Here is a 13,235-nt window from a genome sequence, read left to right as displayed (position 1 = left end):
AATAAAGCATAAAACAAGTTTAAAGCTGATAGGGGGAAGACTATTATAAGTGGAATGCTTCAGCGTGTCAACAGAAATCCATGCTGTCAAAGGAAGGAGAAAGAGAGTAGTGTTTAACAGGGTTGTTGTGAGGATATGATGGAACACTATATATGCCACCTTGAGATCCATGGAGGAAAAGGGGGCTATAAATGTGATGATGATTATGATAAATACATTACAGTGACCCAGCACAGAAATTGAATATGGAAGAGGGAGCCTATGGTTGGAAAAAGCAAATGTTGTGCAGGAGTTGAATGGGGGAGTTGAGGAGGTTCCTAATCTTTGGCTCATGCTGGTTTTTCTGATTTGAATTCCCTCCCTCCCAAGCTGCTTTCCCCCTGCAAAATGTAAAAGCTTACAAGTAAAATACAGTACCTGTAATATATATATAACTCATTTGTTGCGGGGTGGCAAGTTTACTTAGGAAAATGGCATATGAAGAAAAGGATTGCAGCCGTGGGGCAATTATCCCATTAGCTGCTCTGGGCATACGAACACAGGAAGCTGTCTTATATACCAAGTCTGACCGTTAGTCCATCTAGCTCCGTATTGTCAACACTGACTGGCAGTGGCTCTTCAGGGTCTCAGGCAAGATTCTCTTCCAGCTTTACCTGGAGATACTGGGGAAAGAGCCTGGCACCTTCTGCATGCAAAACAGATGCTCAACCACTGAGCCATGCCCCTTCTGTGCAGCCACCAGTTTAGTAGCCCTGACTGAATTACAATTTCCAGGAACTCTTAACAAACTACAGTGCCCAGAATTATTTGGGGGAAAGAGTGTGCATTGAAGGTATAGTGTACACACAGCCTGGACAGGCCCATTGAAGCAGAAAACTTTTCAGCAGGCATAAAAAAGTATAGTGATGGCTGTCTAATGTTAATAGGCAGGGAGTTCCAAAGCATAGGTGCTGCCACCAGAAGTGCAGTGGTCCAGGGTCATGGATGGGGTGTTGTTTTTATTTCTGCAGCAGGGTCTCCCCAGAGTCCCAGAGCTACCCAGTCAACATGAAAGGGGAGCATTTTAGCCCCAGAGAAGAAAGTATTCTCACCCTTTGTTCTGATTGGAACCAATCCAAGTGAAAGGAGATGAGTCAGCCAGTGGGGATTGGCTCCTAAGGTCACTCTGGAGAAGGCATGTGGGAGGAAAACCAAAAAGGAGTTACCGGTATCTCTTTATGCTCCAAAGAAACACTGAAACCACAAGGTGCTTCCATTTGCAAGAGAATGGGGAATCTTAAGCGAGCTAACTCAAAACCTCATGGGCTCAAGGTTGAAGGTCGTCTTGCAGATGATCATACATACGGTAACTGACCCATAGCTGTCAACTGTTCCCTTTTTTAAAGGGAAAAGTTGACAGCTATGAACTGGCCTGTCCAAATTCCAGTGGACTGGTGAGATACGAGGCTCAACTGTTAGCAGACATTCAGGACATCTTAGGACCATCTATGGAACTAGACAATGACCCCCGCTGCAACTGGGTGGACATGTATGATCTGAGGGACAGCATTGAGTCATGGTTTCCATGACTTAGCAGATATATAACATCTGGTCTCTGACATATGCATTTGAGTTAAAAGGGGCCCATGGTAATGCTGGGTGTAGACAGGAGAACACAAGTTCCTTAGCGAATAATGGAAGTTGGGCTGCGAGGCCTGGAAATGTGAGACAGAACAGTAAAGGACTGAGACCCTGGCATTTATCACCTTCCCCAATAGCACCCAGATCCACTCTAAGAAGTTCACTGACTGCAGAAGGTGCTTACCTAGGGAAGGGGAGCTGAGATTTGGTCACTCCCTTAATAATTCTGCAGTTAAGGTATTCTCTTGGTCAAAACCTGGGTAACACAGGTGTAATGGCACTACTTTGAGACCCCCAAAGAGGCTTTGTCATTGACTCGGAAGCTCCCAGAAAGATCTCAGTATTCTTACTTGGAACTTGGCAAGGTGGGATAATAAGTGGAATAAATATTTGAATATATAAATATGGGATGCCATTTCTGTTATATACAATGGAACTTCAGGGGAAAGCAAGCTTAAGTCACTCACAGAAGATATTGGAACACTCCAAATCATTTGCCTATGTTTGTGCACAGAAAATAATAGATTTAGCTGAAATGCAGCTGAGGGAGATCTGTGTTGACAGTAGCAATGAGTTCCCTAATGATAATTATTGCATAATTATAAGTTCATTGTATAATCTTAGAAGGGGCATGTCTGTGACTATCACAAAGGGACCCTGAACTTGCCAAAAGACCACTGGCTTCCATACTGAAGGAACGACTCCTTACAAATGTGGAAGGAGCACTGAGTGGCACTTGTAGAAGCACAAGTTCTGCAGATCAAAGTGCTCCTACGTAATTTGCGCTTTAGAGGAGGTATGGAATTATTGACACAAAGTGGAGGAGAGCACCTGTGGCGAGAGGTCACAGAGGGGGAGGTTTGAGCACCCGTGCTGCTAATTCTCCCTTGCAAAACCTCCTCTCCTCCCACCCCAGTTTTACATCAGTGTCAAAAACAGGATTTTGCACCTGTTGCCAAATATCTAGCATTCGACTTATTTTCTGGACATTTGAACCCAAACTAAACTCAGCTTCAACTTCTTAAAACAATACCTTTTTAAAAAGCAAAAAGCAAAAAAAACCCACCCTGCTATATAACGGGATCCTGCTCCTGGTCTCCTTTACCCCTTCAATTTAATTTTATTTTTAAACAGGATTGGTGAGCAGACAGGCTCCGTGCTTGGAAAAAACTGTATGCAACTGGTGTTTTATTTATAGAAATCTGAGTCTGGATTAAGGGGCTGGAGAGCAATGTGGAGCAGGTGGGAGGGAGTGTGGAAAAAGAATCTCACTGGCTGATCTCACATACCTACTCCGGTGTTAGTTACACAAAAATCAACCCTGGCATTTCCAGGAGGGATCGGGATGCAAGCTTTCAGGTCACACAGAACTGTTCCTCAGGTTAGATGTTCAGTGAAAGGTAGTGGGGGAGGTGTGGGGGGGGGAGAGCAAAGTGCCTGTCTATACTTCAATGTGAATTGTCAACCACTTGTGCATCCTTTAATTCCCCCTTGCCCATGCGCCACTTCCCTTTCAACAACTGCTGTCCCACACTTTCTCTTCTCTAAATCTGGAGACACCCTACGGTTTGAAAATCCAAATAGAAGAGCTACACCGATTGCATAGGGAATCTCCACATTTAGGAAGGAGAAGGCAGTAGATACTGCCACATGGGGTTCACAGCCCACCTTAAGACAAGGTATGGACATACCCAAATATATCTCTGGGCAAGAGACATACTTCTTTTTAATTATGCTTTCTTCTCTCCATCTTCAGAAAGGGGAAAGGCTGTACATCAGTGGCAGAACACATGCCTTGCATGCAGAAGGCCCCAGCTTCAATCCCCAGCATCTCCAGGTAGGCTTGTCTGGGGTTTTTGCACGTATTATTTTCCTTTAAACTGCTTCTCAAAGCGGCCTGCAGCCTAAGCACCAAATATTGAAAATGACAATATGTTGAAATAAAACATTCCGGATAAGATCAAATATAGAATGCACATCTAAAGCAGCATAATTAACAGGAAAATAATACCTGCTGCTTTAAGTGTGTATTTAACATTATGGATGGGGGGGGGGAACCAAATGCAAAAATAGAACAAATTTGCCTTATGGACCAGCCTCCATTGCCTGCCCTACTTAGACAACTGTCTGCAGACCTGGCCCAAGGGTGCAAATCAGATGGGTGCTGTCTGAAGGACTGGTGGCTTAGCAGAAATTGCAGCCCATCAGGATTAATTGCCTTGCTCACCATCTTCGTGTAACAACAGTAGACGATGCCAGAAATATTTACTTGTCATGACCTTAGAGGACTAGCATTGCAGAAGCAACGCCCAACCTTGTGAATGTACCGCAGGGCTGTGGAACTTGTAGCCTCCGGAGGTTGTTTGACTCCAGCTCCCCTCAACTCTAGCCATCATGCCCCAATGTCTAGGGATGGGAAGGGATTGCAGTCCAACACCATGTTGAGGACCACACTTTCCCTATGCCAGCTTTGCTGTCTTTTGTTGGTTCATGTGGGGAGCAAAGCAACAACACTTTCAATAAGTTATCCAAACTAGTTGACAAGCAATAGACAGAAAGGCAACCTGTTCTTCCTCCTTACTGATTCCTCCTCTTTATTAGCTACTTTTTGGTGAAGTAGATCACTGCCTCCCAAAATTTACATTCTGCTTCTTCTCCAAGTTAGTCCTCAAGTGTTGAGATATCCTGCGCTAGTGTTAACTTTTGGCCTCCAGCTTGGCCACATGTCAAACCCTTACTTAGGCTTGTTAGCCAGAGAGTATAATAAACTGTGCTTTTTCTATATCCTTTAAACCAGCAACCTTACCAGGCAGTTTATTTGTGCACACCACTGGAGCTTATTTTACAGTCTGGACTTGGGATGTACTGAGCACTGGCTCCTGTTTTCAAAACGCACTCACTCCAGCATCTGCAGCTCCCTCCAGCATTGCAAGGATGGCATGTGGGGTTCTGCTTTGCGCTGACAGCTTTTTGCCTCAGGTGGGAATGAAAATGCATTTGAAAAATTTCCTCCTTTTCACCTTGGGGCCTTGCAGCCCACATACCCGCCCTAAGGCAGGAGCCGGCCTGGTTGCCTCTGTTTGACAGCAGGGAAAGAGAGTCCCCAGATCAGCTCATCTGGACCTTCAGCAGCTGCTGTCAGTCAAGGCTGCTTCCTTCCATGGAAGGCTGGAGCTTATTAACTCCAAAGGGGAGCAGTTGGTTGACAAGGGGAGTGAGCTGCTTGCTCAGATCAGTTTGCTAAGGAGAAATCTTTTCATTCCTGGCTGAAAACCTCTCTCCGTTTCTTAAAAAGAAACTATGACCTTTCTAGGAAACTCTGATTGGCACAATGCCTTTGTTTAGAGAAAAGGGCTTTTCGAAAAGGCAGCACACAAGTTTTTGAGAGGGATATTTTCCTGCTACTAGGCTACCATATTGCTTTTTGGCAATGTAGCAAAATATTTTATGGGTGCTCCTTTACCAGGGCACCAGTTCTCCTAACCTCCTCCTTATGAAAAGGCACCAAGTAATTCCCACTCGCCCTGTTCCATATGAGCACAGCTTGTATATATGTTCTGCATTAGTAAGAAATAAATCCTTTTGTGTGGCAGCAGCCACAATTTGGAACTCCCTGCCTGCTGACAGCAGGAAGGCACCTTCACAGTACTCTTTTCAACACCTGCTCGAAACATTTTTGTTTAGGCCAGCCTATCCGGACACACAGACTGCTGATATGTGCCAGACCAGGACTGTGAGGTGCATATAGCACAACTTCAGAGTCCTTCTCCTGTCTGATAGAAATGTAGGAAACAGGCGTATGTACTGAGCTAGACAATTGGCCTATTATTATTATTATTTATTGAATTTATGTATCGCCCTATACCCAGAGGTCTTAGAGCGGTTCACATATTGTCTACACCAGGGATGGGGAACTTCAAGCCTGGAGGCCAAATGTGGCCTTTCAAGCATTGGTACCTGGCCCTCATCTGGTACCTCCTCCTCTCCCCAGACCACACCCCTCACTGGCCTTGCTTCACCATCTTGAATGTTTTGCCAGGCCAGAACATATCCTTGAAGTCTGATTATGCCTCTTGCACTCCTCCTTATTCAAATTGTTGTTGAATGTATATCCCACCCTTCGTCCTCAAGAAGCTCTGAGCAGCAAAAAGATAATCACAAATACGTCCCAAGACAGTTTAAACCATTCTAAAGACTGCATTTAAAAACTTCTAAAAGCAGCTACAATTTAAAACATTCTTCCATCCAGTGATCACGGGGTTGCCAGGAACAGGATTTTTCAGCCACCCAATGCCCAAGTGAACGGGAATGCTTTGTTGTATTTACTTTTGTCTTGGGCCCCACCCACCACCGGCATGTGGCCCTCGGAAGATTGTCCAGAAGGTAATGCGGCCCTCAAGCCCACCCTTGGTCCACACAAACTGGCTGCAGCTCTCCAGAGTTTCAGACAGGGTTTCCTCCCCAGCCCTACCTTACCTGGCAATGTCAGGGATTGAATCTGGGACCTTCTGCATCCAAAACAGATGCAAAGCAGGTCACAGCAGGTGTGAACTTCCCAGGTAAGATACAAATGCTCAACTGTGCACACTTCCAGTCTTGCCCAGGGAAGGGTGGTGAGTGCAAGAAAGAAGTGGTGTGGATTCCTTACTTTGCAGGCACACCTTTCCTGCTGCACTCAGGTGTTGCCTGTGGGCTTCCCATAACAAGCATCCGGCTGGCCAATGTGATAGTAGGTTGCTGGACAAGATGGGATTGTTGGCAATCTCTTTCTATGTTCTTAACACCCAGTTCTTTCACACGCTGCTTTGCAACCAAGGCACCACCGAATCCTGAGCTTTTACTCAAAGACCAGTGCTAAGTGCTGAACACTTTAGCACTGGTCTCCAGAGAACACTTTCCATGGGATGAGCTCACATTTGCTCTCACCTGCAACACACATATACAGGGATTACATTCATTCTTTGACCACCCCCACCACCCCTATAAGTGGCCACACAAACACACCATTCAATCAAGGTAAGGTTGTCTGAACGTATTCAAAGGCACACAGATTGCACATCTCGTTTCTGCTAACCCTAGGAGCTTAAATTGTGAGTCTGAGGGCGCCCTCTCCTGGCCCATTCTATCCCAATTATTAGCCTTTGCATTATGTTGGTGCATTTGACTCTTTCCCCACAGGCCAAGGAATCCTGGAAATCACAGTTTACCCCTTGCGGAACTATAATTTCCAGCACCCTTAACCAACAGCAGCTCCCATGATTCTTTGGGGGAAAGCCCCATGTTTTACATGTGTAGTATGGTGGTGACCTCAGCTGTCAAATAACTTGGCTGGGCTTGAGTACTACATGCCTTGTCATAGGAGGGGGCATGATGTTCTGCCTCAGGTGGCAAAATATCTTGCACTGTTCCCTGGCAACTCTCTCTCTCACACCCCTCACATATTCGCCAAAGATCAGTTTAGTGAGGAACATGTTTGGTGAATGTATAAGGAGGGTTGTGTGTACAGCCCTATAGCCACTGGTCCAACGCCGCCCAGGAAGGACAGATTTGAACCCAGTTCTTCCTGATCCTCACTGGACACATAGCTTACACCATAAATTCTGTTTAAAGCACATGACTGCCCACGAAGAATCCTGGCCATTACAATTTACCCCTCGCAGAGCTACAGCTCCTAGCACCCTTACCAAACTACAGTTCTCAGGATTCTTTGGAGGAAGCCATGTGCTTTAAATGTATGGTGTTTACGTAGCCAAAGTGGTATAGTCCAGGATTGGTTTTGCCCCCTCATCTGCTGCAGCTGTGTGTATGTGAATTAAGGCTCATTTCAGACAAAGCCACGTACAGTATATCCACAATGTTGCAACATCCAGGAGGTTAAAATAATTTTAAAAATGCAGTAGTCAAGAAAAAAAACTTTTTATTTTATTTTACACACTGGCTTGTATTGCTCATATTCCTGCCCCGCCCCTGTTATAGTGCAAAAATTCAAAAACACAAAAGTGAAAGAAAAGTTTAAATGCACATAAATAAATTGACACACATTTACAGATACATTTAAAACAAAAATAGAAGGCTCCTCTGACATTGGCTGATTGAGCTAGGGGTTTGCACCATGGGTAAGCCAGAGAGCTTTTGGGTTGTGGCCAGCGAAGTTTTGCTCACAACAGACCCACTGGAATTAACACACTGAAGTTTGCCATGCCCTTTAATTTCGACGGGTCGGACTCTGAGCAGGACTAGCGCTGGACACAACCCAGTATTTCCAGATTGCTGTTAGGGAGCAGAGGAGTGCCAGGTTTAATCTCCCTCCCTCCCTCCTCAAGTCAGTTGCTACGGTCTTTGCACAATACATGCTCAACTCTGGATAAAGAAACGTCCTCAAAAGGCAGCAGGCCTGTGCTGGACAATAACATACTCTGGACGAAAAGCACTTCAAAAGTCATGTTAAGATTAGTCATTTTGGGTTAGTCAGTTGTGGGGTTGGGTTAAGAAATGGCTAAAGAAAACCACACAGACATAAGAGAGGCGATGGATGACTCCCCCCCCCCCCGGTTGGCCATAAAAGGTACTTCTTTTTCACAGTTTTGCTTATCAAGCCCACAGTCACTCTCTCTCTCCATTGTTCTGAGTTCACAATTGCCTAAGCTTCTTTCTTCCATCTCCTGGTGTCACTTTGGGCCAGATGGATTTAGATGCTCTCTTCCAATGATCAGTGGCTCCTTTTAAACTCAAGGACATCAAGAAGTGGACGTCAGTCTCTCTCCCCGTCACCCGTGCAAATCAAGATGTCCAGCCTAGTTCCAATACAATGGGGTGTGCATTAGCAGGGTAACTCAAGGAGCAATTCCCCTGCAAAAACTTTTTTGTCAAAATGGGGCATCCATCAATGTTGCTCATAGGCAACCCCAAAAGAGCACCTTCCACAAGTGAGGTGTGCAGATGACACATTTCAACAGAACATTGTTCCAAGGGGATGCATCCCTAGGCTACAGGAGACGTTTCTTCAAAACAAATGCTTTGTGGATCTAGATGATGGCTTGCCACTCTTCTTGCATTATGCTGTGGCTCACAACCAGGAATACAGGAAACGGCCAGAGTAAAAGACAGGTACACCTTCCTTAAAAAAAGACAAACTGTGGACTAGGCTGGTCCCTGCCAGTAGTACAGATTGATGAAGAACTCTAAGTCTTTGGACTGCAAGGAGAAACCTTGAATATCACATCAGAACTGCCCCTTTGCAACCTGTCACCCAAGAGCAGCAAGTGTTACCTACCTCTTCCAGCAAAGGCATGTCATGTGTCCCATGCCACCAGAGGCAAGCAAAGTATATACACATAAAAAACAAGCAGATGATGACAGAAGGTGACCAAACAGGCATTGGTGGTTGCAAACAATTTGCCCCAACCACCCACAACCAAAAAGGAACTGAAGGCACTAATAGAAAAATAATAACAATTGCGTATCTTCTCCTAAAACAGGCATGGACAACCTTTGATCCTGCAGATGTTGCTGAGCTACAACCCCACCATTCTCAGCTGATGGCCATGCTTGCTGGGGCTGATGGGAGTTGTAGTTCACAGCAACATCTGGAGCACCAAAGCTTCCCCATTCCTGCTCTAAAATGTATTGCAACTGGCAAAGCCCTGACAAAGCTTACTGGTGGAGAGATTGTTTATTCTGAGTGCTCAACTTTATTTTATTTTGAAAAGGTACTTTTAGAAGTACCCCCCACCCCATTCAAAACATGCTCCCCACTTGCTGTTCCATGCAACTGGTGTATCTGTATGAAGGGCTAAGCGTATCAGAATCTGCGCTTTTCAGGAAAAACAATAGCACATGCAACTTTACGGACATAAATGTTCCCATTAAGTTACCTATGCAGTGCTGTTGGTAAGCAATAGGACCATGAGCTGGTCCCATCCCTGGACAAAATGGTTTGGCACGAGCTCACTAAGCCAGGCTGGGTGCTCTTTGGTTAAAGCATGTTTAAATGCACATTTAAAGCACATGGCGTTTCCCTAAAGAATCCGTGGAACTGCAGTTTACAGAGCTAGAAGTCCCAGCACCCCTAAACTACCGTTAGTAGGATTCTTTTGGAAGGGAGAAACCATGAGCCTTAAATGTGCATTAAATCCGCTTTAAATGTATGGCACAAATATGACCCAGGTTCCACTCTCTGCAAAAGTACCTGTACCTGTCTCCCATTACCAAAACTAGGCCAAGGGAAATACCCACTCTTATCTAAGACACAACTCCCTGTTACCCTAGAAAGGTTCGGAAGCCCACCTCAGCGGCCAAAGAAACCAAGCCTGAATGTCTACCATAGATTAATTAACCCTTCAATGCAGCCACACACTGTGCAAGGAGCAGGGCAGGCCTATCATAACGTGAGCCAGCCAAGAGCCCACCAGTTGTCTTTGTAAAGGCCTAGCCTGTTATTGCCACAGCAGATCGATCTGGTGGAAGGATATGGAGGGAGAGAAAAGGAAGAAATGGGGGGGGGGGAACGAACAAGAGGTCAGATAGGAGGGTATATAAATTAAAACTAAAACCAGAAGTCTTTAGCGAGATCAATTAGGCCACAGTTGCAGAATAGAGTCCAGAGGTTACTGAGGTACAAGAACTTCATCCATTGCAATGGATGTCTTGGGATGGGTCGTCTCGAAGCTCCAGTCTCACCCCGTTCCCAAGCTCTTGAGTTGCACACAAATCGCATTAAGAGGCTAGTGTATAATGCAGTGAAACGTTATCTCTCCAAACAAGGGCACTGTTCAAGTTTACAGTACAGATGCTACTCAAAATGTTCGTTATGCTCCAGTGGTATGTCAGCGTAGGGACCTTGGCCTATTCAGTGCAAGTTCTTCATATATGAATGCGGCATTAAAAAAATAAAGAAAAGAATTACACGCTTTCTCTGTCACACACATGTAGTCAATGCAAGCTTTTCCAAAGGCAATCCTTCCAAGTCACATCACACAAATCACAGTCTATAAGGAATTCTTCCTACGTTTAGCACTGCTCAAGCAAAAACAGAAATGAAGTTAGGCGACGACTGTAGGGACTTCAACTGAAATTAACTGAGCAGTGTGCAATAGTGCTCTGAAATGAGCAGGATCTGAACATGAACTGTACAACCATACTGTGAAATGAGTGGCCATGGCACAACAGGACCCCAAAATAAGCAGAATTTGAAGAGCTATTGCCACATGCCAGCCTGAAATGAATAACCGTTGCACCATAGTACCCAGAAACGAACAGAATTTGAAGAGCTATTGCACACTGAATGTGTGGAATGAATGGCGGTTGTCCAACACCACCCTGAAATGAGCAGAATTTGAAGAGGTACCATCCTGATGCGGGAGGGACTTGGGCAATGCCGCTCTTGAATGCATGGGAGGTGTTCAAAGAGAGGGCAATTGAACATCTCTCTAACCTTTCAGTGGGAAAGGCTGGGCAGCCCCCATTCATTTCAATGATATCTTTATACCAACCCATCCTTCAGCTGCCTCTGCCATCCCACGGATTGCACTTACTCTCTATTTGACAAAAAAACATACATTATCATCACCTGGCTCCTCCTCCTCCCTTTTGGCAACTGTCCAACTTTTTTAAAAAAAAAAAGGAAGGAAGAATAGGGCAAATAAATAAATAAATAAATAAATAACATGGAGTGCAGAAAACCAGATGTGCGGGAAATGAAACAATAAAAAAAAACCTTAAAGAACTTTAGAAACGCAAGCGTCAAAAATTGAAAGTTAACAAATATAGAATAATGTGAACACAGTCTCATAACCTTGCTCCACCCTGTTAAAAGTTCCTTCGTTCTCCCTAAGTACAATCCCAGAGCACCGTTGTCGGGCTAGCTTCTTCCTAATTATTTTTGGGAAGTGGGGTTGGGGAATCAAAACAGCAGAGCCAGCACATTGGCGGATGCCCCAAAACCCATGCTGCTGAAGAGGGCAGGAGAACGTCAGAAGTGGTGGCACATAACCAGGCTGACAGAGCGAGGGGCCACTGAACATGTTAAGAGGGCTTGTGTTGCAGCCATCTTCCCTCCAGCCCTGTTTTATTTTTTTAATTTTAAGGCATCCCTTTCAATAGACACCAGTGTGAGAGAAATAAGTGCATCACCTCACGAATCTGTAAGAGTACGCTATAGGCTTGGTAAGAAATTTTGGCTAATTGTGACATTCACAGCTTACATTCAGCTGTTGGTGTAACCGAAACAAGTGATCCTCCTGCCTGCTTTAGATGGGCTTTGTTTCTTTCTCAATTCCTTCCTTCCTTCCTTCCTTCCTTCCTTCCTTCCTTCCTTCCTTCCTTCCTTCCTTCCTTCCTTCCTTCTTTCCTTTATTCTCGTGGTTTAAGCTCCATTGCAGGAGGTGGAACCAGAAGTCATGTCCAAACATGGAAGTAGGAGATTATTGAGTCCGGTCTTGACAGGACCAGGCAGAACCAGTCAGGTGATGATGAAAGAGATGGGGAAAACCAGGAGGGGCTCTTGGTGTTTCTTTCTTTCTCTTTTCTTTCTTAAAGAAGTGTGGTCTAAATCCCCATTTGGAGCTCCACCACAAGAACCAGAAATGGCCCCCTCAGAAAGTTATTACTAAAAATGTATGGACGCAGCATTAACGCCTTCATCACTCTCTTTCTTCACAAAGAATGGCTGCCGCAGGGGTCAGGCCAGGCTGGCTTTGCACTCCGACAGATGCTGCAGTCCCCTCGAGGCAAGGTGCGACCGGACTCTTTGTCAAAGACTCGTCGAGGACACCGATAGGGTAGGGGAGGAAGGGGGCGGGAAGTTGAGGAGTTCCAGCACAGCCACGCCCACGCTGCTGCGGCGGGTGAACATGCACGAAGCCGCCACCCACTTGTTGGTGCGCGGGTTGTACTTCTCGATAGAGTTGAGGCTGGAGCTGCCATCGTTGCCTCCCACTGCATATAGCCACCCGTCCATAGCCACCAAGTCATGGGTGCTCCTGAGGAGAGAAAGTCAAACCAATAGGTTACCAGCTGTGTGGATAGTGTCATTCTGCAATTTGGCCACTAGGTGGCACTGGATTTAATTTGTACACAGGAAACAAAGCAGCAGATGACCAAACATGGCTTGCCACTCTTCTTATTTTATGCTAGGGCTCGCAACTAGGAATCTGGTCATCACGTCCCCTGACGTTTTTCTCCATGGACCACTTGTAGAGTTGCAAAATATTCAGAAAAGGGTGACTGAAATGATCAAAGGGGTGGAGTGACTCCTGTATGAAGAAAGGTCGCAGCTGCTGGGACTTTTTAGTTTTTATAAAATGGTGAGCATGAGGAGAAGTGATAGAAGCTTGTGAAATGACACATGGTGTGGAGAAGGGGCATAGGGAAATGTTTTCCCTCCTCTCTCGCAACACTACAACTTGTGGACGTCCAATGAAGCTGAATGTTGGAAGTTTCAGGACAGATAAAAAAAAGCATTTTGTCACACAGCTCATGGTTAAACTATGGCACAGGAGTCAATGATGGCTTTTAAAGAGGATTAGACAAATGCACAGAGGAGAGGGCAGTCAATGGCTGCAATTGCTGATGACTGTGCTCTGCCTCAACGGTCAGATGCAGTGACGCTTCTGAAT

The 13,235-nt window shown here is 45.4% G+C and overlaps 1 protein-coding gene and 1 long non-coding RNA gene across 5 annotated transcripts in view; one reads left to right on the top strand and one right to left on the bottom strand.

Annotated features, from left to right (window-relative positions):
- LOC309376982 overlaps positions 1–13,235 on the top strand; it is a 54,661-nt gene that overhangs the window by 13,797 nt on the left and 27,629 nt on the right. For 2 of the 3 annotated variants that reach the window (XR_014171331.1, XR_014171332.1), the window contains exon 4: positions 3,377–3,457. This is a non-coding gene — a long non-coding RNA (uncharacterized lncRNA). Of the gene's footprint in view, positions 1–3,376; positions 3,458–11,988; positions 12,103–13,235 lie in introns of those variants that run through there. The other variant, XR_014171333.1, reaches the window with a different exon arrangement.
- The window catches only part of KLHL17 (kelch like family member 17), a 32,840-nt gene continuing 30,839 nt past the window's right edge, over positions 11,235–13,235 (bottom strand). For both annotated transcript variants that reach the window (XM_081923649.1, XM_081923650.1), the window contains exon 12: positions 11,235–12,599. In XM_081923649.1, the coding sequence (XP_081779775.1) occupies positions 12,371–12,599 (229 nt within the window). In that variant the 3' untranslated portion in view covers positions 11,235–12,370. The remainder of the gene's footprint in view (positions 12,600–13,235) is intronic.

This window comes from Podarcis melisellensis (genome assembly GCF_964234715.1).
Source record: "Podarcis melisellensis genome assembly, chromosome: 8".
Taxonomy (NCBI): Eukaryota; Metazoa; Chordata; class Lepidosauria; order Squamata; family Lacertidae; genus Podarcis; species Podarcis melisellensis.
The sequence above is the reverse complement of the archived record's forward strand: the minus strand, read 5'-3'. Positions and strand labels throughout refer to the sequence as shown.